The following is a 27,068-nucleotide window of genomic DNA, read 5'->3' on the forward strand; positions in this document are numbered from 1 at the left end:
ACCTCACACATGCACCATGGCACACATGCCTCCCTCCACTCACACGTACACAAAGAAGTATTTTTGCAAAAACGTTAGGTGCCCCTATGCTCCATGGAAGATGTACATGTGATCCTAGAAACATAGGACCAGCTCCTAGGAGTAACCATGTAGGCCATTGTGCTAATTCTATGGATGAGGAAACAAGACTCTAGAGGCCCAAATTGTCATGGTTGTGAGGTGATAGAGCTGAGGTACAGCCAGGAACCGCTGAGTATTCAAGAGTGTAACTGGGCAGTGGTGGCCCACACCTTTAATCCCAGCTCACATTTGTAATCCTAGTGCTGAAGAGATAGGTACAGGACGATGCTTGGGGGTCACCAGCCAGACCATCTAGTCTAATTGGTGAGTTCCAGGCCACTGAGACTCTGTCTCAGAAAAAGGAGGTGGATTTGGGGGGAATGACAAGGTTGTTCTCTGGTCTCTGCATACACATGCACATGCACACAAACATGGACACATACATTTTTAAAATGTGCCACATAATTCACTGTAGTCGAATTATAGAATCTACCTCATCAACAGAGATATAGAAGATGTGTTATATTGACATGGTGAGGTTTGTTCAACCTTAAAGATGCGTGAACTATGTCAAACATAGGGAAAGGATAGAATTGGAGACTACCACATTAAATGAAATGAGCCAGGAAGATAAGAATTGGGTTCTTTCTCACATGTAAAAGGTTTTTATTTGGGGGGGGGGCAGGTAGAGTGTGACTAGTGATGTGGGAGGGGAGGGGAAGGGGAAAGGGGGTAAGAGAACGTGTGTGAGGGATAGTATCTGCTCTCTGAGTTCCTTTTACTGGGTGCAGGCTGCTGCTAACAGCCAACCAGATAACCTTGGACACTGAACCTAAGGCCTCAAATCCCTTATCTGTCAGCCACGGCCAAGGACTGCCTCATCTGGGAACTACTGCCATCCAAAAACAACATTCTGGGGTGCTCTGTTCCCCTCCCAACCCTGGAGACAGCACAGAGTGGCCTGGCCTCCCAGCCTGCAGGCACTGGCACCTCCCATGGGCTGGCTAGGAGTCAGCCTTTGGGGGGCAGTGTCAGCCTTTTGGGGGTGGTGGGGGGCAGTGGCCAAATGAGTCACCATGAAGAATTCTGGGTAAAAAAGAGGATGAATGAATGCCCTCCCTGACTCCCACCACACTCCATCCTTGGCCGCTGCCCCTCATGCTGGGCTGCGGGTGCTGGAGTGTGGCCTGCTCTCAGGGGTACTTCTGTTCTGCCTTCCTCCTCTTCCAGTATCTCCATCTTTTTAATGACACTAGAAATGGCCCTGTCCCGTGGGACTGTTGTGAATCAAATGTTAAAATGAAAAAGGCATTCAAAGCTGGTCTCAGGTGTTACTGTCTGTGGCTATGACCTGCCCATCCTGTCTAGAGGAATGCCTCCCTGTAGTCAGGGCCTGAGTGGCTGGATTTAGCTGGGTCGTACTCCACTCCCCCAGCCCCCCCCCACAGCGCCCCAAAGCTTTTACATATGAGAAAAGTCCCTTATCTGTCCCTTATCAGCCCCTATGGAGACCCTGAGAGCCTTCATTTTCCTGGTGAAACAAGACCACCCTGAGCCTCCCAGAAAGCAGGTTATTTCCTGATTAAAATGATTCCCACATAACCACAGTCAAGGGTGCAACAGCCAAGATTTTCATCTACAAGGCTTCACTCTCTGTTTCCTGTCTCCACATTCCACCAGGGGCAGACTGTCACAAGGCATCAGATGGCCTGACCATCACTTCCCTGTTCACATGCCACCCTAGAGATGCCCTTGGAGGAAGTAGTTGAGTTCTGAGCTGTGACTCTGCCCCTCCAGGTTGATGCCAAGGCCTGGCTATTTCTCACCCCTTTGCTGCACTCCCAGCCACCCCCAAACCCCTCTCTGCTGGCAGCTGTGGCCAATGTCAGCACCATCTTCTCACACTGGGGGCTCTTATGTGAAACCAGCTAGGATGGCTTGGCAATCAGATTCCTCTCCCTGCCTGGAACCGCAAAGCACCAGTTTTTGGAACACTTTGCCTCCCTCTGATTTCAGTGAGATTCAGTGTGTCTGTCCCGCAAGGCTCTGAGCCTTTCTAGATAGAGATCAGCTGCATGGAATGATGTCCAGGCCTGGGGGTCTTCACTGGACCTCCTAGGCAGAAGACTGTCTTCTCTGGGCCTATCAGTACTGTTCACTCAAGGGACAAGCAGGGCAAGGGAATCCCACATACTTGAGAGAGGAAAGAGCAAGAACCCACACATCCAAATCTCAGGTACCCACCATGTGGCTGATAGTCCAGTTGGAGCAGAAATGAGGACCCAGAGCAATTTTGATGCCCTTTTTACCTCTCAAGATCTTAAAAGGTTTTTACAGCATCCTGATGGCTCCATGGAACATTCTAGAAACTTCTAGCAGTGGGCCATGCATGAGGCCCATTTATATTCTAATGAACCTAAGGTCCCAGAAGACCCGAGCGCCAGACCAGGGCTCTTAACTCTGTTAGCAAGGGACTTCAGCTTTTTTGCCTCCTAAATGCCTGTTTTAAAGGGATTATGTAAATGAGCTTGGGAATCAGAACATGGAAGGTTAGAGCTGTTGGTTTGCATTTGAGAACTTAATAGCCACATATTCTGTGAAAACTTCTTTCCCAAATCAGAGCTGTGGTGCAAGCCTCTGGTCCTGGCTTCTAGGCAGGCTGAGGCAAGAGGATAGCTTGAAGCCAGGAGTTCAAGGCCAGACTGGGAAACAGTTAAGATCCTGTCTCACAAAACACCTTTGCCTTCTGGAGAATGGTAGCAAGGAGAATGTGTGCTCTGCTGCTGTGTTGGACGATTCTAGACCTGTTCTTAGTCTGCTGGCTCTCACGGCTCTCTCTTCATTTCCAGGTGAGCCAAGAAAAGGGCAACTGCTCTTTCCAAAGGAACCCAACCCCCTGCATCATCCCTCAAGAACAAGAAAATATCTTCCACACCATATTTGCTTTTTTCACCAAATCTGGAAGGAAAGTGTTGGTAAGAAGTTGCTTAATGACCCTGAGGGTGAGCTCACAGGAAGGCACGTTGGAGGCAAGAGGCCAGTCCTGCTCGGTGTTTCTTCTCAAATCTGGTTTTCATTAGCTGACTCAAAAAGATTCAAAGACTGTGATCAAATCCTACTATTCAGCCCAGGGTTTCAATCAAGATGTTAAATTTATATTCCAAATTCCATTGTCTGACAAACAGAAAACCTTTATAGCCCACCAAACAGAATGTAAATGTTTTCTCCTCTAGAAGGAATCTACAAAAGTGTCATAGTTCTTACATGACACACTGGGTAAACCTCCTAGCAATTAAAATTAAAATTAAACACGTATGTATTCTGCAACCCAGAAAAACGCACCATTTCTGGGTCTATCTCCAAGAAGTGAATGCATGTGTCATTGAAAGACAGGAATGTGTGAAGCAATTTCATAGTAGCTAAAATCAGAACCATTCAGATATTTGTCAACAGCATAACAAGTAAACAATTGTGTATATTCATATGCAGGAATATTATAGAACAATGAAAAAGAAGTATAACTACTCATGTTCCATATACTATGCAACGTAAGTCTCACAGAAATTACACTAAGTGAAAGATGTCAAGAACAAAGGAACATTCTGGAATATTTTGTGTATAAGAAGCTCAAAAATAATGAAGGTGACAAAAATGTTAGGTAGCATGATCAGGGTGGTTTTCCAGTGAAAACATACATAAAATAAGATGCTTACTCACAGTTTGCTCTTCTTACCGTGTGTGTTTTGCCTCGTTGTATCCTGATTACATTTCTTTAGCTCTTTACTTCCACCTAAACACACCCCACACTCATGCACAGCTCACACCCCATAGAGAAGCCCGACTGTTTGACATTAGAGGTTTGAATTTTCTTTTTTTCCACTTGCATACCATCTCAGTTTTGTTTCTTTTTGCTATGACAATACACCCTGGCATAAACAGTTTAGAAGAAAAGGGATTAATTTTAGCCCACAGTTCCCAGGGTGCATCCTATGCAGAAGTCACATGTACCTAGTCACCTTGCATCCACAGCCAAGAAGCACACAGTTCAGGACACCCTGCCTAGGAATGGTGCCGCCCACAGTGGGCAGGTCTTCCCACATCAGTCAGCATAACAGAGACAGCCCCCCACAGGCCACCCTGATCCAGACAGTCCCTCATGGAGACTGTCTTCCTGGGATTCTAGATTGTGTCAAGCCAACCATTGGCACTCAGGGCAAGGGTGGCCCATCTTTTTAAAGGCCTTAGGGGACAGTTAGATATAGTGACATCTGGCTGTGTGCTACACACGACTCCAGGTCAGAGATCAGGCTGAAAATGTCCCCTGAAAGGGAAGCTTCACACAGACATATACATTGCAGGCATATACATATGTCACATGGGCATATACATACATACATACATACATATGCATATTTATAATGACTTACTTCAAAACACAAAAGGAAAATTCCTCCTTGATCACTGGGAATAAACTTTCCCTTGACAGTCTACATGTCTCCCTGAGAAGGAGTCATATGGCTCTCTTGTTCTCTAAGGCCCCCACTGGAAACAGGCACATGATTAATACCTGCCACAGCTCTAGCAGAATTGGCCATAGTTGGAAAGTATTCTTGTTCAAAACTCATAAAAGTACATCAGGATATGTACATGTTTCTTTTTGAGAAGAATTGGTTCTCCTTGTGAAATACAATAGGATTAACCATGAAACCACTTTCTGCCTAGTCGTGGACTGCCCCAGAGACTAGGGTGCAGAACCCTAGTGCCCACCAGGTTGGAAATCCTTCCACCGCCCTCTGGTGGTGTCAGAACATAATTACATCTTTAGTTTTGGGGGGGGATTAGTGGGGTATGTTATAGTTGTTTTTTAAGCTATTCTTTATAGCAATACAATTTTTATACTAAATAACAATAATATAATTATGAGATATAGTTTTAAACAGAAGGAATCAGGGAAATAGTTCAGATTACACAACCCCTCCCTGCATACCATATTTGTTTAAAAGTCACTTTTTTATAAATGACTTTATAGGACATATGTGTTCTGTGACTGGGCACACCTAATTTCTATTATACTCTTTGTGTTGGAGCTGGGGATGGAATCCTGGGCAGTCTGCTATCAGCCACTCCCAGGGCCCTGTCTCTTCCTCCCTCTTGATTTTGTTATCCTGACATCGCCTCATTTACCATAAGAGATGCTCGCTCTATGGATGGCTTCAGATTGTGTCCATCTCTTAATCCCATCTGGAAACTTCTCCTCAGGACTGTGAAAAGCTAGGGAGTTTCTGTCCAACAGTGCGCTGCAACCTTAGCGCCCTCCCTAAAGAAGAGAGCCGCACCATCGACCTGTACATGCTGCTGAACACAGAAATACTGAAGAAGGTGAGTCCCTGGCTGGCCGCATTATTGGGGGTTACCCAGAACCCCTAGAATCAGTTCCCCACAACACTCAGGCTGCTCCTTGTCAGACTTTCCCCACATTCACCACTGGTGATTCTTCCACCAGATGTTGCTGAGAAACAATATCAGACACTCAGTGTTCAAGATTAATCCAAGGATGGGTGTCACCTGAGAGTTTATTAGAATTTCAGAATACGGACCACTACATGTGGACTTGGCCTATCAGCATCTTTACCAGCTTCCCGCATTCTCATCTGCCCATCCATTTTGTCATTCTTTAATTTTCCTTGGGCTAACGGGTAGGGTGTGGTGGTGCACACCTTTGGAAAGCCAAGGCAGATGAATCTCTGAGTTACAGGCCAGCCTGGTCTACAGAGTTTCAGGACAGCCATAGCTACATAGAGAAACCTTGTCTGGAAAACCTAAGTGTGAGTGAGTAAGTGTGTGTGTGTGTGTGTGTGTGTGTGTGTGTGTGTGTGTGTGTGTTCCTCTTTGGGTTTATAAAACCTCAGATACTTTAGGGGATAGAATCTGAGATGCTGCTGTTCTGACGAGCTCACAAATTCTGCTGATTTGAGGATCATGTTTTCTTTTTGATCAAAGATTGGCCAACCTTTTCTTGTCAAGGGCTAGCAAGAACTGTTTTAGGCTTTATGGACCAGAATCCTGAATGTTCAATCTTTTGACTCTGTGACATACTATGGTCACATATGAAGTCAAGCTTGAGACTGTTTATTGACTTACGAAAACAACAAACAAACTCTGAATGTTTTCAATACATTGATTTTGTGTTGGGCTACCCATGTTCGTCGCTACAGTGGGGCGTATATGATACAGACGCACATGCTAATTAAGTCATTTGCAACCACTCAACTCATCCAGCAGCCATGGACAATACTCAAATGCAGGGCATGGCTGTGTTCCTAATAAAACTTTATCTTTCACAAACAAGCAGAGGGCCAGATTTGACCCATGAAGCCTAGTTTGCCTGATTGCCTGTTCAAATGATCCCTCAAAGAAGTTGGATTTGTGAACCACAGATCACTTTGCTACTGTGAGTTTATCAAATACGGTTCCAAATCCCTGTCAGCAAATCAGTAGCCCTTAATAGAGGTTTACTGTGATTTATTTTAAGGTAAGAGCTTGCTGAGTGTGGGAGGCTTGGTGCCACAGAATGCTATAGAAATAATTGGATATGAAGGTAAAATATACATGTTAGCCTCAGAGTTCCTATTTGTTTTTATTTGAAAAGATTGATTGTGCATGATGGTATAAAGCCATTCACTGGTACCATCATAACCATCTCATGGTCAGCTTTTAATTCGACCCAGTAGTGATGTGCCAGCCTGAGGAGACGCAGGCACTGGAGGATGGGTTGGCTTTGCTCTGTTTTCCCTCATCTTTGTAGCTATCACAGTCTCCATATGCTACAGAGAGCTGGTTACCATCTGAGTTCTCTAATTTGGAAAGTGGTTTGGGGAAGTTGGGCTCACACTCAGGGCTTCCCTGGTATACCCACTCTCTACAAGACAATGTTAGAGGAGGCTAGGTGTGAGCTACACTTCACCATCCTCCTCCAAGGAGACGCTGCCTTGCACGGGTCCCTGAGAGTCTGCATATGTGCCTGCCTGTCTCAGCCAGTGCTGCTGACAGTTGTGTTTCCTATGACACTCATTTGTCCCAGAGCGATGGCACTGACAGTGAAGACCTCTCTGGCATTTCTTTGCCCTCTGTCCCATGGCTGCTGCTTGCCTTCGGTCACAGGGGCGGAGTGTAAGTGTGAGCAGCTCCGAGCTGGTTGTTTCGAATCTGTCTCCAGTGACCATTGCTGTACAAGCTATGGCCTGTACATGACCCCCAACACTCCCACACAAAATTAATTAAGTAGTTAATTAAATGTAAAATAAATAGAGGATACATGAAACCAAATTTACAAAACTACTAAATTGCTGGAAAATTTTATGAAGCAGAAATATTCTTTTGAATGACAGTCTTCCCAGATGTATGAAGGACCACATCCCAGTAACTGTTGAGGCAGCCAAAGCAACGGAGCCTCAGGCAAGGGAGGTGACAGCTCTGGGGTGTCACACGGAGCTTTGAGGCTCGTTCTCTGAGTGGCCCTCTAGCAGAACTTAGGTCCAGAGGGCAGCCTGTGACAAGACTGGCTGGGGAGCCACATGGGACCCAGCTGCCTCTGCGTCTGAAACTGTGTTTCAGGCCTGGACTTAGCACAGTGCCTTGGGAGAATCAACCAGATGGCCCTTGGGCCATTGGGTCTCCCTGAGGACTTGGATCAACACAGACCTTGTGGCTGGTCTCAGCCTAGAATTGTGTTTATTTTCCTTTGACCTCAAGGTCTGGCTCCAGACAAGGGAATTTGAGGTTTTATTGTTTTAACCTCATCTAGTTTTCATTTGAAATGTTGGGTCTGATTATTTAAATCATCACAGGATAGGATTTCTTTGAAAGTGTCCCTAAGGCCTTCTTCACAGCCACCAGCGGCCTGCTGTATGCCAGCCCTTCATCTGCACAGCCTTTAAGCTAACCGTCATTATCACTGTTAATCTCTAAGGTGGTGATAATGATGATTCATAATAGAAAATACAGTATCAGAGGACAGTGTACGGCACAGTGGGTAAAGGCGCTTGCTGCCAAGTCTGTCTGCCCATGTTCCAACCCCACAATCTACATGATGCAAGGAGAAAACTGACCAATGAAAGTTGTTTACTGACCTCTCATGTAGGCCAGGACTTGTACATGACCTCCAACACTACCACACAAATTATGTAGTTAATTAAATGTAAAATAAACAGAGGATACATGAAACCAAAATTTAGAAAATTGCTGGAAGATTTTATGAAACAGAAATATTCTTTTGAATGACCATCCTCCAAGAAGCATTTTTTAAATGTATTTTTATTAAGGAGGGGGTGATAAGGAAAAAAAGATGGGGGAGCTGGAGAGCTGACTGTTCTTCCAGAGGACCAGACAGAGCTCAGTTCCCAGCACCCACATGGCGACTCACAGCTTTTTGTAACTCCAGCTCCAGGGGAGCAAACACCCTCTACTGGCCTCTGCAGGCACATGCACTCATGTGCACATATGCGCACACACAAATATACATAATTAACATTAATTTTAATAACCATGTTATATTTGACCAATGCATGTATAGCTCTGCAGTTCAAGTGGAGCTCACACACACAGGAGCCCAGCACTCTTGTGAGTGTCTAGAAACATCACATTAAAGCTCATTAATACAGACAAGTGATGCATGTTTGTAAAACTCTTAAGCTGTTTTTAAAAGAACAATAATTTCTACACAACCCTCAGGTAAAGTACACCATCAAAAGCCCCCTTGTGACACTCCAGGGTGGTCTCTGTGGCTTCCTGGGTGATGAGCAAAGGTCCCCTTGGAACTTATGTCTAGAGGGAGAGGCCTTCATTGTTTCTTGGTACATTCAGCCAGGGTAGGTGTTCGCCCATTTTCTGTTAGTATTACAGGGAGCATGGGACTGGGTGATGGGTAAATAGTAGATGCTCCTTTGTCTCAGTGGCCTGGAGTTCAAGGGCAAGGTGCCTACATAGGTTTGGCCTCTGGTGAGCACCTCATGCTACATGGTGGCACAACAGGAGGGGCCTCACATCGTGAAAATCCAGGTCTCTCCTCTTAGAAACTGCCACCATAGCATTGTGTGACAGACTTTTCCTGTGGAGACCACACACACACACACACACACACACACACACACACACACACACACACACTCATGGGCCAGGGGGCAATCTACTCACTTCTGAAAAGAAATCCACAACAAACCAAAGTAACAACTGGGCCAAAGTCCAACTTGGTGGACCAATGAGTATTTGTTGTGGTTACTACAAGAGTGTAGATGAGCTGTCACTTACAGGAGCTGGGATGAAATGGCAAGACAGCCGCTGCATCACTGAAAGCCCGCCCCCATCACTGAAAGACCAGCTCCCATCCCTGAAAGGCCCGCCCCATCCCTGAAAGGCCTGCCCCCATCCCTGAAAGGCCCACCCCATCCCTGAAAGGCCCGCCCCATCACTGAAAGGCCCACCCCCATATAGGCGGTGACCCAAAGGCTCTACAGGCTTCAACTCTGCGCACTGCTTACAGGAAGCTCCACCACCTCTGGTCAAAGTCCCCTAGCCCAAACTCTGCTACCACAGCAACTGTTTGCTCCTTTTATAAAGCTGGGTGGGCTTCCAGAATCTTCCTAGTTTCATTCTCCCAGACAAGCAACCTCTCCTTTACCTCCTGCATAACCTTCTACCCACTCTTGGAGAAAAGGTTTCAATCCCAGGAAACAGCCATACAGTATGGACACTCCACCCTCTTGACTTGGCCTAATCTAACTACCAGAAGCCTACCCCTGAATTCAACACAGGCATGGCTCCAGGGATTACATTTCCAACACTTGAATGCTAGGGGCATGTATAAACCATAGTGGCTTCCTCAAGTGACAGAGGAACTCAATCAGAGCAGGTGGAGATACTAAAGACACCTGGCTGGCAGAGCCCAGCCATCCTGCAGGGGCAGCGAGGGCCTCCACAATCAGCAAGGCCCCATCTGGCCTGGGATGCTGGCTTTTCCTGAGGCCCGATTTTTGCCAACCCACATCTTCTCCATCCCTGCTTTGGAGTCATGTGCTTGTTATCTGGATTGTGGCTTTGAAACTGAGCCCACAGCAAGGTTTCCAGCTGCTTCTGCCAACAGGCAGAGTCTCAGAGGTCCCCCTCTTTGCCCCTTAGGCCTGATTTATAAACTATATGTTTATCTTCCCCACCTTACCCCACCCCAACATCATTCTATCGGATACCCTCTTCAAATATTCAATGGCTTCAGCTTCTAGAGAGTGTCATTCAAGAGCAAAGAAAGAGTTAAGAATAACTAAACCTTCATGGTTTTGAGGACTGTGGTCAGGGCAAGATGACTAGAAAATGGGAGTCAGATGCCTTCAGGGGAATGCCAGGCTGGGATTTGTTGCACACAATTAAACAGCTTTATTTATCCTCTACTCTTTGTAAATACGTCAGTATCAATCATCAGCTATCTAGTCCTCACCACCGGAAACCGCAGCACACAGGCTTGCATGCTCCTTACTGGTAAACGCAATGGTGACTCTGTGCTCTCCCCCATCCAAAGGAATTCTCAAGAGTGGTTGGAAGTATACGTCTTCATGGGTGCCTGTGATGGGGAAGCTGCTAGTTTAGTGATAAAATGGGTTTGGAGTCTTCCTGGAGCCCTGAGAGTTCAGTTCTGCATAGTCCCTCTTGTGGGCGAGTCATTTGAAATCAACCTCATGAAGTGTGTCATTTCTTCCACAGGACAGCTCTTCTGTCATCCAGTTCATGGCTCAAGCCAAGGTGAAGGTGGATCCTGCCCTGAGAGTGGTGGAGATAGCTAATGGGAATGCAGAAGAGACTCTGGTGAGTCGGCTGCCCTGGAACAGCTCTCCTCAGAGGATTGGGGACTTGGAGCTGGGATCTGAGGGGAAAGACATTCTCTAAGCCAAGATGAAGGGTTTGTGGTAGACCCAAAGCAATGCCTGCTCTGGCTTCCAGGGCCCCCTGGAAGGCCTCACGGTTCTGTTGTTGTGTTAACATTGTTCTTAGGACGCCGTTGGTATGCAAAAGTTGCTTGTAGTGATTGGTCAAAGGAAAAACTGTCTGGAAGCATCCTCAACAGAGCTTAGATCTCCACTCTGAAGCCAGGGCTGATTTTATCTCTCTAGGGCCCTTCCCTAAACTCTCTTCTGCTCCTGCCTGTGCTGTTCCATGGATAAGCATTTGGGGCAAGGTTAGGAAACAATTGCTTGCTTGTCTTAAAGAGGCCATGCCAAGCTGCCAAGACCTAGAACCTCTTTCGTGCTCTCCTCTCTCGTTCTCCTTCAAGTTGCCAGGCCTCAGAGTAGGCAGTGAACCTCACAGCTTAGCTGTCCAGTGCCGTGCAGGAGACACTGGGCAAAAAGGGAGGCCTTGGAATCTGTATTTTTTTCTAGTTCCTGAGGAGGGAAGGGTCATCCGCTGTTTGACACCCTGCCGAGTCCAGTCCTAGGGGAATAGACAGGGAAGAGAGCCAATGAACTGCCCTGCTGAGGAAGTGTGTGACCTGCTGCTGTTCGGCATCCCCTCGCCTGGATTTAACTTCTCTCAGGGAGACTTGCCCTCTCTCAGAAAATCTGTGTTGCTTTAACAAACTTAGGAAGTGAAGTCAAGTAGAGTTATGTACTTGCACAGAAAACGATCGTGAACTTATTTTCTAACCACAACAAAGATGCACCATTTCTTAATACTGGGACATGAGGGCTGGGGCAATGGTTCAGTCAATAAAGTGCTTACTGGGCAAGGAGGATGAATTCAAGTTCCAGTCCCCAGCACCCGTGTAAGAAGCCGGATGTGGCAGTATGTGCCTATAATCCCAGCACTGGGGACATGCAGAGAGGCAGCTCCCCAGGGCTTCATGGTCAGTCAGTCTAGCTAAAGCAGTGAGCTCTAAGTTCAGTAACTTAGTTCAGTAACTCCCAATCCTGTTCCTATTTCCACTGAGTTTATCGTGAGAACATCAGCCAGTCTGAGATGTCTGAAAACACAGGGATGACAGCACTCATGAGGGGTCAGCCATCTCACGTCGGTGCAGGGATGGTGTCTGTCCTGACCTCTTTTCACATGGACAAGTTGCCTGGAATGAAACTCAAGTCCTCCACTACTCTGTCTCAGTTTTTCTGACAGGTCAAATATTTGGGGTTGGCACTTGTATTGTTTTTTCTTCTGCATTCTGACCACTTAGCCGCGGCTCAGCGCTGCTTCTAAAAAGTAAGAGGGCAGTGGTCCCTGCTTGATGTCACGGCACTGGTTGAAGATCGCTATAGGATGAAAGAAGCACACCCGGCATCCGCCAATAGAAATAGTTAACAGGTGTGCAGCAGACGAAGTTGCTTGTGTAGGTGGAGAGAAAACACTGGATGTGTCGTCTTCACCCAGGGACAGAGAGCCTTGGCACAACACCGTGGGGTGGGGCTCCAAGTCATTGACTCTCCTGTGTGGAGCGCTGTGGTGATCTTCTCCCTGTCAAGTATTGGCAAGAAGCTGTTGTTGGTTTTCTCATGCTCCCAGCAGGGAGGGGAAAGAACACATCATGAGAATCCCAAGAGAGCCCTTCTTGAAGGCTCTTCCCACCACTGCCTTTTTGGTCCATAAACTAAGATTCCATTCTGCAGTGTATTCTCAACTTTCCTAGTGGGGGAGAAAAACCTTCTCTGAGTAGGAAGACTTCTGGTTTTAGAAGAAGTACATTTCTCCCACACACACACATGACTTTTCTGAAGGGGGATTTCCACAGAGGCTGGCCAGCAGACTTAATCGGGTGACATTTCACAGCCTCTCAGATAAGGCACGGATTGTTGCAGCCTTGGGCTGACGAGGAAATGTGTCTGTGTCTGGTGTCCAGCATGGTATGGGTGAGAGGAGGGACATAACCCAGTCTTTAACCATCAATAGCACACATGATGATGAATTAGGAAAATCAAATGCTTTTTCTTGTATCATCTCCTCCACCCTGCCCCAAGCCCCATGCTGGGAATCAAGCCTGGGTGTAGCCAGAAGTTTTCCTGTGTCCCACAGCCGCTTGGTCCTAAATAAACACACAGAGGCTTATATTAATTACAAACTGTTTGGTCTATGGCTTAGGCTTATTGCTAACTAACTGTTTTATCTTAAATTAACCCATTTCTATTCATCTGTGTATCACCAAAAGCAGCTTCTTTATTAACCAATGATAGCAACACATATTCACAACATACAGAAAGACTATCCCACAGCACCTGGGGCCTTAAACATGTCAGGCAAGTGGTCCACCTTGGCATGCGTGCCTTTTATGTTTATGCCATGGTACAGTGGTGCTTTAAAGGCATCTGCCTGTCACTAGACGTATGCAGTATATTTTTTGAGGACTTGCTCCTTCATGAATCCATCAGAGATGTTTGCTCTTAATAACTTTTCTGTTGCTGTGATAAGACATCACACCAGAGACAACTTATAAAAGAGAGAATTTATTTGTGGCTGACAATGCCAGAGGGTGAGTCCATGAGCATCATAGTGAGGAGCATGGCAGCAGGCAGAAGGGCCTGGCACTGGAGCCTGGCTCTGGACAGCCCCTCCTAGCTCACACCTTGATCCACAATCATTAGGCAGAGACAGATAACTGGGAATGGTGCAGACTTCTGAAATCTCAAAGACCACCTCCAGTGACACACCTCCTCCAACAAGGCCACACCTCCCAATCCTTCCCAAGCAGCTCCAACAACTGGGGACCAAGTGTTCAAACATATGGGGGCCATTATCATTCCAACCAACACACTCACCAGAAGTTACATCTAAGAGTCACTTCAATGGTGCTTGTCTGGTACATGCTGTCTCCAGCCTGAGGACCTTGGTAAGGTCTCAGTGACCACAAGGTCAAAGGGCTGGTTGTGAGGAGCCAATAACATAGGCTAGAGATTGACTATATCTGAGAGTTCTTGGAATTGCCAGGAGAACCAAACTGTGAGGGTATGAAAGGAGTCAGGAAGCCTGAGGAGCCAGGGCCATGCTGAGTTCAGCCCTGGGCTGAAGAACTCAATGCCCTGGGCTCTGAGCCCAGCTCCCCTGATTCCTTGTCATCTCTTGCTCTGGAGCCAGGCAAGAGCCTCTCACCAGCTCATGTTGGAACTCTGTACCTGGGGACCAGGCCACTGGGGTTATCAGCTGTTCTGGTAAAGAGAAAGGGGCCCGTTGTTCCCTGTGACTCACTGCATGGGGAGGAGAGCCAACACTGGGCCATAGACAGTGACAGTGGTCCCTTTCGGTGTGCTCCAGGAGTCGTGAAGGGCATGACCAGTCAGCCAAACTTGCATCTGAGCAGGAGTCAGACACGTGGACCCTTGTTGGTGGGAGCTTCCATAGCAAGCAGCCATCTCAATAAGAGAGCATGGGAGCCCTGTCCAAGGATGACTGGCGGGCTGTGTGCGCTTTGCTCTCTTTTGAGAACTGTGAGTTGGGCATGGTGATCCACCTGAAGTCCCAGCACTTGGGAGGCAGAAACAAGAGGATCTTGAACTTGAGGCCAGCCTTGGCTACATAGCAAGATCCTGTCTGAAAACAGAACAAAAGAAAGTGCTAGAATGAGCAAGCTTCCAGTGTGACAGGAAATACATTTGGGGCCTTTTGTCTTCTACATGGGGGTACAGATCATTAATTCAGAGAAGTTCCTAGAAAATCCACAGTACCTTCTGTGTGAAAAAAGGAGTCTGCGACTCAGAAAATAATTGATTAGCTAAAGATCTCACACTGGCTGAGCCAAGAGTGGTGTCTGGACCGCTGGACTCACAGCCTGGTGGTCCCTTTCCCTCTGCCTTGTAAGCACTCAGTCATGTGCTGATGAGGTACCCAACCACTCTGAATGAATGAGCTGAGATCAAGGCAAAGATGCTTGTTACAAAACGGAAATAATTGGCTTGTTTTAAGTTATTTGTTTAAACTGCGAGATATCTACAGAGTCCAGCCAGCTCCTTCCCTCTAGACCCTGATCTCCTCTTCCCAGCTGGGGTTTTCCTTCCTCAGGCTAGGTCAGACCCTGGAAGGAAGCTTCCTTCCTGCATCCTATGTGCACACCTGAATAAGCCTGCTCTGCCAAATCAGTCAGGACAGCACATTCTGAGTGCATATGCTCTGAAGCCATCCTTTCAGAAGGTTGGGCCTGGGCTTCCGCTCTTTCCTTCCTGCCTCCTCTTAGGAATCAGAAACTCCCAAACTGACATCCTAACTCAGTAACTTGGAGATCAGATAAGCACCAAGCCTCGGTTTTCTTGTCTATAACATGGAAAAGATGCTTTCTGTTTCCCTGAGTTGTTGGAAGGCTTCAACAACACCAGTGAGAAGTCCCTGGAAGGGTCTGGAGAGACGGCTCAGAAGAACACTTACTGCTTTTGCAGAGGATCTGAGTTCAATTCCCAGCCCCCACATTAGGTGGCTTACAAGCTCCTGTAACTCCAGTTCTAAAGGATATGATGCCCTCTCCTGGCCTCCTCAGTCACCTGCATGCATGGTACACATACAGACAAGCAGACACTCCTGAATACACATAATTTTTTTGTTGTTTTGTTTTGTGTGTGTGTGTGTGTGTGTGTGTGTGTGTGTTTAGGTTTTTTTGTTTGTTTGTTTGGGTTTTTTGTTTGTTTTTCGAGACAGTGTTTCTCTGTGTAGCTTTGGAGCCTGTCCTGGAACTCACTCTGTAGACCAGGCTGGCCTCAAACTCACAGAGATCCGCCTGCCTCTGCCTCCCGAGTGCTGGGATTAAAGGCATGCGCCGCCGCCGCCACCACCACCTGGCCAATTTTTTTTAATTTAAAGAAGCATCTAGAAGAATGACTGACGTACAGTGACTTCAGCACCCTGTCCCTTCCCACTGTTCCCCAGCACTGACCCAACCAAAGATACAAACCAGAGTACCTCAGCCACAAACAGCAAAGTAAGTTCACTCCAGAGGGTGCCATTGCCACTCTTTGGCTGCATTGCTATTCACTTATAGCTTTGCTGTCACAAATTAGAGGTGAGCGATTATAGTTGAAAATGCCCTCTATACAGAGAGCGTTTTTTCGACCTTGAACCTCAGGTTATGTTGTGAGTTATTGCCACCATGCCCCACCCCCATACCATCAGATGGTGGGTGGTCCTTCCTCTTTACCCACCATCCCTGTGGGAGAATTAAGCTCTGCCCATCAGAAACTGAGAACATTCCAAGTACATTTCTCCAAACACACAAGTGATGTCTTTCAGTGGCTGCCATTTAGTCAGCTAGGGGCTGTATCTGAGGGTTTGCTGAGGGTTAGGTGCTATGCTGGGCTCTGGGGGCGGAATGAGGGAGGAGGTGGACATCGCCATACCACCCACCCTGGGGCTGACTACTACAGGACCGCAAGGGTGTCAGCCAACAGGGAAACTGACAAGGGCTTATTTCCACTGAGTCAATTCTGAACAGAACAGAATGGGGGGGGTGGCTGGAAGCTGGAGGGGAATGAGCTTGCCAAGCATGAGAAAGCATCCTGGCTCATGAGGGGAAAGCTGTGTGCAGACCAGATGGTGTGGCATGTTTAAACCACAAAAGGCAGGAGACAAGACTGAGGACAGAGGCCAGCTCCATGCCACACACAACCAGTGAGAGCAGAGGGAAGCCATAGGAAGCTTCTGTGTGCAGCAGGCAATGACATGGAATGGTGTATATTCAAGTTTTTAAAAGTTGTATTTATTTTTACTTTATGTGTGTGGTGGTTTGAAAGGAAATGCCCCCATAGAGAATGGCACTATTAGGAGATGGGGCCTTGTTGGTGGAAGTGTGTCACTGTTAGGCAGACTTTGATGTCTCCTATGCTCAAGCTCTGCCCAGTGTGGGATACAGTTCACTTCCTGTTGCCTTTGGATCAAGATGTAGAACTCTCAGCTCCTTCTCCAGCACAGTGTCTGCCTGCATGCTGTCATGAAAATAATGGACTAAATCTCTGAAATTGTAAGCCAGCCTGAATTAAAACGTTTTCCTTTATAAGAGTTGCCATGCTGGGCGGTGGTGGTGCATGCCTTTAATCCCAGCACTCGGGAGGCAGAGGCAGGTGGATCTCTGTGAGTTTGAGGCCAGTCTGGGCTACCAAGTGAGTTCCAGGAAAGGTGCAGAGCTACACAGAGAAACCCTGTCTCGAAAAACCAAAAAAAAAAAGAGTTGCCATGGTCATGGTCTCTTTATAACAGTAGAAGCCCTAAGACAATGTATATACATGTTCTGCCTACAAATATTTATGTGCACTACCTGCTTTTATTTTTGTGTGCCATATACCTGGTACCCATGGAGTAGCCAGAAGACAGTGCTAGGTCCTCTGGAGCTCAGGTTCCAGACAGTTGTGTGGAAGTTGCCATGTGGGAGCTGGGAACTGAACCTGGGTCCTTGGGAAGAATGACAGGTGCTCTTAATCTACCGAGCAATCTCTTCATGCTGCTTTAAATTTTTGTTGCGTTTATTTATTTATTGTGTGTGTGCATGTGTATGTATAGGCACACATATGCCATAGTGTACCTGTAGAGAGCAGAGGACAACATGTGGGAGTTGGTTCTCTCCGCTCACCAGCCCTGATGTACAAGACTGGGAATGAGGAGTAGGTTAAAAGGTCAACACTCTCACCTGGTAACTCTGGTAGAGGAGGCTGAAGTGAACAGTGCCTTTTAAGGACAGAGAGTGTGTGCCATGTCAGCCCTGAGCAACGGGGATGAGTCAATGCTATCTTGTCACAAAGCCCCTTATGTGTTGCATCCACACAGGCAGTAGTTAGTAGCAGCCACCATCATGTAAGAGATGGCCAAGCAAGAGTATGCCAGACAAACAGGGAGCAACCATCACAATGATCAGCATTGCCCTTTAAAGGACAGACTCCATTTCCACATAGAAATGGACTGTGGTTGAATCAGGAACGGGATATCTGGGACTCTCCCAGAATCCTTGGTCCCCAAGGAAACCATAGCCATGGAGGATAATATTTAAAGGAACAAGATGTCCAGTCCACCACATTCTTCCACTGGCCATTAATCATATCCCTCAAGATTTCCAGAGCCTCATCTGGACAGACACACATGTGCACACACATGTGCATGCGCTGTAGCAGATGAATTGGACTTTCTAAGCAGCAAGCAGAAATCAGGGTGATTTATAGCTGACCCTCTCCTTAGAAGCAACCTGTGCCGTGGTGACCTCGGGAGCACACCACTCAGATTTAGCGGTCAGTGAATTGTAGAACTCTTCCCCTGTGGCCTGGTCTCTACCCAAGCCACAGATATGTAGTCTGGAGGAGAATTAAGAGTGAAGGGTAAAACCTCTGTGGTAGAGCACTTTCCTAGAATGTTCACTACCCTCTCTTCAATCCCCAGCCGGAGATGGGGACAGTCTTAACCCTCTGAGGGTTTCTGTGTAGTGACAGACCCTTGTTCCCTTAAAAAGTCTTGTCCTTCAGGAATAAAATCTGGGAGGCTGTTCTGTAAGTTATGGGAGTGTCAATGAGGAAGAAAGCAGTTTGTATCTGACCAAAAATCTAATCCCAAAGCACATCTTCCTATGGAGTATTAGCCATCTGATTTCAGCACACTTTCCCATCCCTGTGACGTCTTTTGTTGAGCCCTCCTGCTGACTCCCTAAGTAGTGGGTCTCTTCACTTATATTCACTATTTATTTGTTCAAGAGTCATGTCTTCAATTTGTTAAAATAGTATGCATCAGTACAGAGAGATGGCTCAGTGGTTAAGAACACTGACTTCTCTTTGAAGGGAACTGGGTTTTTCATTCCCAGCACCCACATGGCAGCTTACAACCATCTGAAACTCCAGTTCCAGGGAATCTGATGCCCTCTCCAGTCTGCAAGGACACCCAGCATTTAAATGGTGCCAGACATACATGCAGGCAAGACACCCATATGCTAAAATAAATTTATAAAATGTTTAAGTTGCATCAACCCAGATGTGGTAGTTTACACATGTAACCCCAGCATTTAGGAGACTGACATAGGTGGATTCCTATGAATTCAGAGCCAAGCTAAGCTGTATGGTAAGATCCAGGCCAGCCTGGGCTATGGAGTAAGACCCGCTCTCAAAAACATAAATAGATGCCTGGACACATGCACACACACTACACATAGATCCACATCCACGGAGACGAATATAATTTATCGAGCAGCTTTCATTTTTAATAGCTTGTGTTCTGTTTTGTGGCTAACCATTATTTAGTTAACCTGTGGCCCTATCCTTAGACACTTAGGATAGTTCTGATTCTGTATCTGTGTGAATAATTCTGCAGTAAGCATCTTCCAGTTGTCTTAATTTTCTCAATTGCATTTTATTTCTTTTGTATGTTTGTGTGCATGTGTGTCTGTGAGGGGCACACACATGGCTTGTGTGGAAGTCAGAGGACAACTTTGGGAGTCTGTTTCCTCCTTCTACTGTGTGAACCCCAGGAATTGAATGAGGTTGTCATGTCTGGCAGAAAGCAACTTTACCTGCCACACAGCCCAACATCTCTGAGCATAAAATGTTTTCTGTAGTTGTATTTCCTGCCTTTGATCATGTTTTCAAGTACAGAACTGACAGGTCAGATGGTGTAGCATATTTAAGACAAGCAATTATGGAGCCTGTCACACAACCAGGAAGAGAGGGCATTCCAGGGAGTCAAAACAAGGAGTCAGGGACCTCAGAGGGGACGAGGCTAACTAGCTGGGATGTGAATCTGTGACCTGGAAGGGGCTGGGAAGGAAGGAAACCAGACTGTTACGGCTCTATGTCCTGAATTAGACGCCCAGAGTGAAGAGAAGCCATCGATAGAGATGACTGAAGTGACATGTCAGGACCTACGTTCTTAGAGGACAAATCAAGTGGCAGGGGGCTCTGGAGGGGCCTGACACAGTGTCAGTGACAGGCATGGGACCAGGGAGAGGAGAAATGTTCAGAGAGGTGTGAAGGCTTGATCTGGGCTGCCGCGCCCGCAGCTCCTGAGTGGTGAAGTTGTGGGTGGAGCTGTGGGCTGGTGGTTAGTATGTCTCCACATTATGAGCTCTGTATGATTTCCCTTCCCTTTTTTGTTCATTCATTTCTTTCATTTGTGTTTAACCTATGATGTGGCTTTTTAGCACACTGCAAGGCACTCGGATAACTCTCAGAATTTATTACAGTCAGGATAGAAGAAATGATCTGCCAAGGCCTAGAGCTCACATCAGAGCAGACCAACAACATCACTGAGAAAAAAGACAAGACACAAAGCACTCATTCCCGGGATGTGACGGGCGTTCTTACAAAATTCGCCAGACTAAATTGTAGTGGCTACTCTCATCTCTGTATCCACAAAACCAGACCTCCAACGTGGCTTTGCCAAGAGGACACAGTTCAGCGTCCTGGACCTTACAACTAACCCCCCACTGAGTTCACAGCCTGGCTTAGGATCCTGGCAGACCAGAAGGTTTGGCTGACTTTTGCCTGAACCCCTAGGGAGGGACTGAAGTGCTCTTGATTCGCAGGTGCAGAAAACCAAGCTCAGAGAAGTCAAGCACTTTGCCTAAGGTCCCCTTGCTGTTTACACCACCAGTGCCCCAGCATGCCTGCTGAATCTTCTAGGCAGTTTTCTCTAGCTTGTCCCCACATGAGCATTTCTGCCCCACTGAATTTCCCTTAAAACAAGTTCTAGATTCTGGTTCTATATGGGAAACTAAAGAGCCTGATAGTCTCATGGATACCTATCCACATGTACCCCTACTCTGGCACATATCACTCAGCCACCCATCACTATGGAAGGAACTTAAGATGATCAGATTGGCTTTCTCTTTGGAAGGAGAGGGAGCAAGTGACACCTGGATCTGTAAAACCACACTCCTTCTGACCCGTGGGACTAGAAGTGAGCCAGAGTGTGTGGTCAGCATGAGCTACGGCATGGGAAGCGCCCCACTCTCTTTCAGGAGCATAGAAGGACCCTGCCCTTCTGGCTTGTCTTCCTGTGGTGTGATATTCCTCCTGCAATCTGTGACAGGTGTCATCACAAAGTCACTTGAGTTGGGAGGAGATGCAGACTTGGCTCTTGAGAGCTGACATAGGTCAGCTGTAGGACACCCATGAGTCTCCTTCAAAGTTGAGGCGTGTGCCTCAGGGCTGAAGAGAAGGCTCAGCAGTCCGGAGACTTGCTGTTCTTACAGAGAGGCCAAGTTAAATACCCAGCACCCACATGAGGCAGCTCACAACCTCCTACAACTCCAGCTCCGGGGGATCTGACACTATCATCTAGCCTCTGGGAACACCTGCATGCATATGGTATACATACAGATACACACATACCTATAAATAAAAATGAACAAGTGTGTTTCAATGAGATAAGGCTCAGATTAGAAAGGACAGCACATCTTGAATGAATTCTTTTAACAGGTTAGGCACAGCTGTGAGACCCAAGACAGTGGCTTAGCCCTTGTGTGGTCCACATCTATTGGGAAAAACAGTCTTGAGCAAATGATCCCATACTAAGTTGCCCATTGAGTTGAACATGCAGAAGTACTCACTGCTTGAGAAACACCCCGGTGTCCTTTATTTAAGAACCAGAATGCAAGATACAAGATCATCGTCTAATTTTAGAACATAACGCAGGCTGACATTTTTCACTATGCTTTTGTTCAGTTTGTGATATTTGAAATCAGGGTTGTTATCTTACTAGCCCTCTCAAGACAAGAACCTTGGTCTCATGGTTTCACTTTTGTGTTGCCTTCTAGGTGGTCTTCGAGGCCTTGCACAATCTGGAGCCCCGTGGCTACGTTGTGGGATGGATCATTGCCATCAGTTTGCTGGTGGGAATCCTCATCTTCCTGCTGCTGGCTGTGCTGCTGTGGAAGGTGAGTCTGGTGACCACAGGTGCCTCCAGATTTCCACCCAGGACACCAGGTCACAGGCCTCCTCAGGGATGGGGAACCTAGGAAGAGGTTTCTCCTCACAGTGCAGGTACAGAGAGGGTCGGCTCCCCCTTCAGGCAGAGGATGGGATCTGGCCTCCTCTTGGACCACAAGAGAGAGAGAGAAGCGGCCTCAATCACCTCATCTTATCTATCCCATCCCGAAAGGTTACTGATAGCATTGCTTCAGGAGACCAGCCGGTCCCCATACGATGTTTGTTTGCTCCTGCATGGGAAGTGATCTCACTATGAGTGATATGTCTGCAAGCTGGGCTTTTCCTAGAGTCCAAGGTCACTACAGCTAGAGACAGTGTTATCCGTGACTTTGGCCTGGAAGGGGGAAGAGAGAGCTTAGGTACTGTGGGTTTTTAGATGGACACTCATTAAGAGGCAAGCAGAGACTGACCAGAGGTAAGAAAGCACACCATGAAGGCAGAGGCATCAGGCTTTTGTCCTGCTTTGAGTTACCTCATGGGCTCTTTGGCAAAGCAGTTTTTAAATGCCGATTTCAGGACCAGTCTCTGAGCGTACTATGGGCGGGTGCTTTAAATCCAAATACTCAATTTCCTTGGGATTGGAAAACAGTATGTATACATTAATCAAACGTCATAACATTAATAAAGAAAAAATGTTATATGGTAACCAGAGGTTACATCTTAGAACTAAGTGTGCTGAGCGTGGCGCTGCCTCCATCTTGACCTGTTTCTCTGTGTGCATTGATGTAAGTGGGGCTTTCTCACAGGCTCAGCTTATTCATAGATAATTTGTTAGTTAAATTAGCCAGACAAATGTTGAGTATACGTTCAGGTGAAGTACTCCTCAGTTGAAAGCCATGGGTTCCGTTCCTGTGTACACACTCACATGCAAGTGTGCACATGTGTGCCATGGACCACACGTGTGAGTTAGAGGGACGACTTTCCAGAGTCGGTTCTCTCCTTCTACCATGTATGTTACAGGCTTGGTGGCAGGCACCTTTGACCCCTCAATCATCTCACCAGCTGTGCCCTTGTTTTTGAGACACAGCTTCTCATTGGCCCGGAGCTCACAGATAAGGCTAAGATGGCTGGCCAGTGAGCAGTGGGAGCCTGCCTGTCTCTCCTACCCAGCACTGTGATTGTAAACCAGTGCCACTGAGTATCAGAACTCAGACCTTCACGCTTTCCCAAGAGGCAACTTTACCATCTCAGCCATCTCCTCCACCTCTGTGGGTTCAGCTCTCAATCTCTAAAAATACATGTATACTAAATACAATTTAGACTATGTAAGCAGTCTAGAAACTCAGGGAAAGTGTATGTTTAGCATACCTTTCTCCAATTAAGGGTCAGCTCCATTGCTTTAAACTTAATGGTACTTTACCTGGGGGAAGGGGGGTGAAGATTGAAGGAAACATGCAGCACACACTATGCTCATCGTATTGCATATACGTATATATGCATGTCCGCACGTGTCAGATAGCCTTGTGCTGTCTGGCAGCCTGCTGTTCCCTGACAGCAATACTGTGAACCTCTCCCTGTGTTATTAGGAGCCCATTTCCAGCCACATCAGATTTACAGTGCCAACTGTGTAGTTACAGCCCCCTAGCCCTAGAATCCAGGTTGTCCCTGGTTGCACATATCTTGTAACAATGCCTTGATGAATGACCTGAGAGTCAGAAAGTTGCACAAATTCTTTATTGTGTCCTCAGAATGAAACCCTAGGAGTCATGAAACGATGTAGTTCACGTTGTAAACTGCCTTTCTGAACTACTCCCAGATCCATCCTCCCACAGCAAGTTTAGCAAAGTGTGCATTTTCCTGCATATTTGCCAACAGCAGATAGTTCCTCCTTTTCAATCTCCCAATTTGTCCTTTGTTTACCCCACACAGCCAGACAGACTCTTAACACTCCCTTGTCTGAAGCTCCAGTGCCTTCCTGCTGAGAGGGCCTCTGGCCTGTGGGTGGAGAAACAGGGCTCAGTGTTTGGAATCTTAAAAGGCCAGTGGTAGGGTAGGGGGAGGCATCTGCTTTCATGAGGGCTTTTGGAATGAGAAGAAAGCTCCCTTGCTCCAGCCACATGGGCCCAAACACAGAGCAGGGAATGTCATGGCCACCACTCATGGTCTGCACGACCTCCTTGTGGCTACCCACCGAGCTCACTGCCACCCAGGGCACCATCACCTGTGCCCCACCCACCCCACCAACCCCCACCTCGTCCCACCTACCACCACTGGTGTCGCTTTGCTTTTGTTCTGTTTGCTAAGAGAGAATATGGTGATAGACGGCGTTCCCTGTGAGAGCCACACACACATAGGCTGCATCACATAGGCTGCATTCCATAGCCTCATTTCTACAGGAGGGAACCAAAGGGCAGCCTTCTATACACTGCACCATGGGCCCTTTATCTTCTCTGAAGGGAAGGGAGAGGATATACATACTCTCCTCTGCATCAAACATGTTATTGCATATAACTTGCCACTGTCCATCATGGTTATGAGTCTAATACCAGGCGGTGAGGGTCTAGGGTGGACTAGGGCATGGTGAGTTATGTCTTGTTATCTCTGTGCCTTGTTGGTACTTGGATCGGAATAAATGTGGGCAAAAATGCATGCGTCTCCCTGATGCCCAGCAGAGCTGACTGCTCTTTATTGATCTCCATAACCACCTCATACTTCCCTTCCTGCCTCTCAGTTATGTGGCAAGCTCTTGTCTGAGATGAGGTGCAGGAGCTGGTTGACTGTTGACACTTGATGACTCTTGACTGGGGGCTTGTTACAGGACCTCCATCTTTTTCTAAGTCCATGACAGTACGTGATGTCTACCTTCTTGAATCCTGTCAGCTGAGAAACCTCAGGATTCTGGCCACCTATGGGTGTGTGTTTTAGTATTAGAATGAGCCACAGGTCACCTTCAGACCTCTGCAGTGGCCCCCAGTTGGTTCTAGCTGGCCTTCTTCTGGGGGTTTCCACAGTCACCTTTGTCAGCTAGTTTCTCTTATGTGCACTTGGTGACCTTTGTGTAAAGCCTTCTAGATCCGACTCTCCACCCTGCTCCCCTGCCTCAATGGGACTTTTCTCAACTATGCTGTTATTTCACTACAAGCATGGGTTTTGTCTGAGTGTTTTGGGAAGGTGAGGCACACACACATGCACAGGTATTCACTCAAGTGCACACACACACACACATATACACATACACACACACACACACACACACGCACATATACACATACACACACACACAGGTACATATATATGCACAGGCACACACACATGCACATGTATACACTCAGGCACACATACACATTCTCTAATTCTAATTTTAAAAATAAAAAAGATGGCTGGTGAGATGTCTCAGCCAGTAAAGAGGCTTGTTTCCAAGTCTAACAACCCAAGTTGGATCCCTGGGACTTAGAGGGTGGAAGAAGAGACCAGACTCCCACAAGTTGTCTTCTGATCTCTATGTGTGCACGTGCACACATATGACACAAAAATTAATTATAATTTAAAAAAATCCTGGGCCGGGCGGTGGTGGTGCACACCTTTAATCCCAGCTCTCAGGAGGCAGAGCCAGGCGGATCTCTGTGAGTTCGAGGCCAGCCTGGTCTACAGAGCAAGATCCAGGACAGGTCCCAAAACTACACAGAGAAACGCTGTCTCGAAAAACAAACAAACAAGAAATCTTGGTAAAGTCTTCATATCAGAGGGTTGTCCATGTCAAGCATGGCTTTAAGATCGTCTGGCTCCTACACAGAATAAGCAGGTGGCATGGGGAGTCTTTAGGGGGAAAAAGTCTTTGTTGAGGACTGTGTGAGTCTGGAAGAGGTTGGAAAAAGCAGGTGAAATGGGGCATGATTTTAAAGACCTACATTCCCTACAGTGTTGGACTGCAGATACTTTGTAAACTCTGGTTTCTACATCCCATACCTAAGAATAATGCACTTTGAGTAGCAATTCAACAGCATACGAGTGGCACAATGCAGAGAAGCCAGCTGGAAACTGGCTCACATCCAGCCCGACATCTAACTTGTTAGACCTCACCAGTTGTGCTTATTACTATCCCCTGTGTGTAATCCCCTCCACTGCCTCCACAGCCCCCACTGTCTAGCATCTGCCATCCGGCTGACCAGGAGACATATCTCTAAGAACACATTAGGAACAGAGGGCCAGAGGTCAAACATCTATTGAGTTGTTCCCTTCTACTATTTTTTAATTTTGTAAAAGATTTACTTTATAGAGAGTTGGGAGGCGGGTTGGTTAGAGAACAACTTACAGGAATGGGTTCTTTTTCCTCCACATGGGTCCTGGAGATTGAATTCAGGTTGTCAGGCTTAGCAGCAAGCTCCTTTACCCACTGAAACACCTTATGAGAGGCCTGGGTTCCCTTTTAGAGTGCAGCTGGACATTGTTGCCTGTGGTTGCTCATCTGTGTCCTACACATGTGAGCCAATGCTGTGTGTTCTAAACACACATGTTGGGGTGAGACTGAAAGCCCATTAGAGAGCAGATTCTGCCAGTGCCTTCATAGTCCACAGGCCTGCGGACCTACCTGCTTGGGGCCTCAGTGGGTGCCAATGCCTTTATTCAACAGGTGGCATTGGGTTCCTTCCAGGTGGTATACCCAAGTAACTGGACAGAGGCAAACAACAGACCTCCTACTGTTTTGAAACCCTCTGAGAAAGGCACTTGAGTGGCAGAGAGGAGCAAACAATACTTGCCTCATTCACTGGCCTCTGATCCTTGTGACAAGTGTCCTGTGATTCCTATCTATCTGAAATAGAAACCCCTCAGGGTTCCACAAATGCCTTCTCCAGGGTATGCTCAGCCCACCCAGCCTCCCCTCTAGACCCTGCCATTAAGCTCCCCAGGACCTTCTGAAAGGGCCTGCTGATGGCCCAGACTCTCTCACGCTTGGCAGCCAAAGGACCTGGCTCCTACACAAAATCCACAGCAGGGCCCCAAGCTAAGCAAAGCCCTGAAATGGATCTTAATCAACCTTCTCAGAGCTGAGCCATCCGTGGACACTGGGAAATGTAATTTAAACTTGATGTGCGAGGATTACAGTAGCCTGCCAAACCACTGCACAGGAGGAAGACTTTGAAACATGAAACTCTTTTAAGGGAGAAAACC

At 47.1% G+C, this 27,068-nt stretch overlaps 1 protein-coding gene across 1 annotated transcript in view; it reads left to right on the plus strand.

Annotated features, from left to right (window-relative positions):
- Itga9 (integrin subunit alpha 9) overlaps positions 1 to 27,068 on the plus strand; it is a 308,478-nt gene that overhangs the window by 271,276 nt on the left and 10,134 nt on the right. The window contains exons 24-27 of the mRNA XM_036193333.1: positions 2,910 to 3,035; positions 5,320 to 5,439; positions 10,810 to 10,911; positions 21,788 to 21,907. Coding sequence (XP_036049226.1) covers positions 2,910 to 3,035; positions 5,320 to 5,439; positions 10,810 to 10,911; positions 21,788 to 21,907 — 468 coding nt within the window. The remainder of the gene's footprint in view (positions 1 to 2,909; positions 3,036 to 5,319; positions 5,440 to 10,809; positions 10,912 to 21,787; positions 21,908 to 27,068) is intronic.

Source organism: Onychomys torridus, chromosome 7 (assembly GCF_903995425.1).
Source record: "Onychomys torridus chromosome 7, mOncTor1.1, whole genome shotgun sequence".
In the NCBI taxonomy this organism is placed as follows: domain Eukaryota; kingdom Metazoa; phylum Chordata; class Mammalia; order Rodentia; family Cricetidae; genus Onychomys; species Onychomys torridus.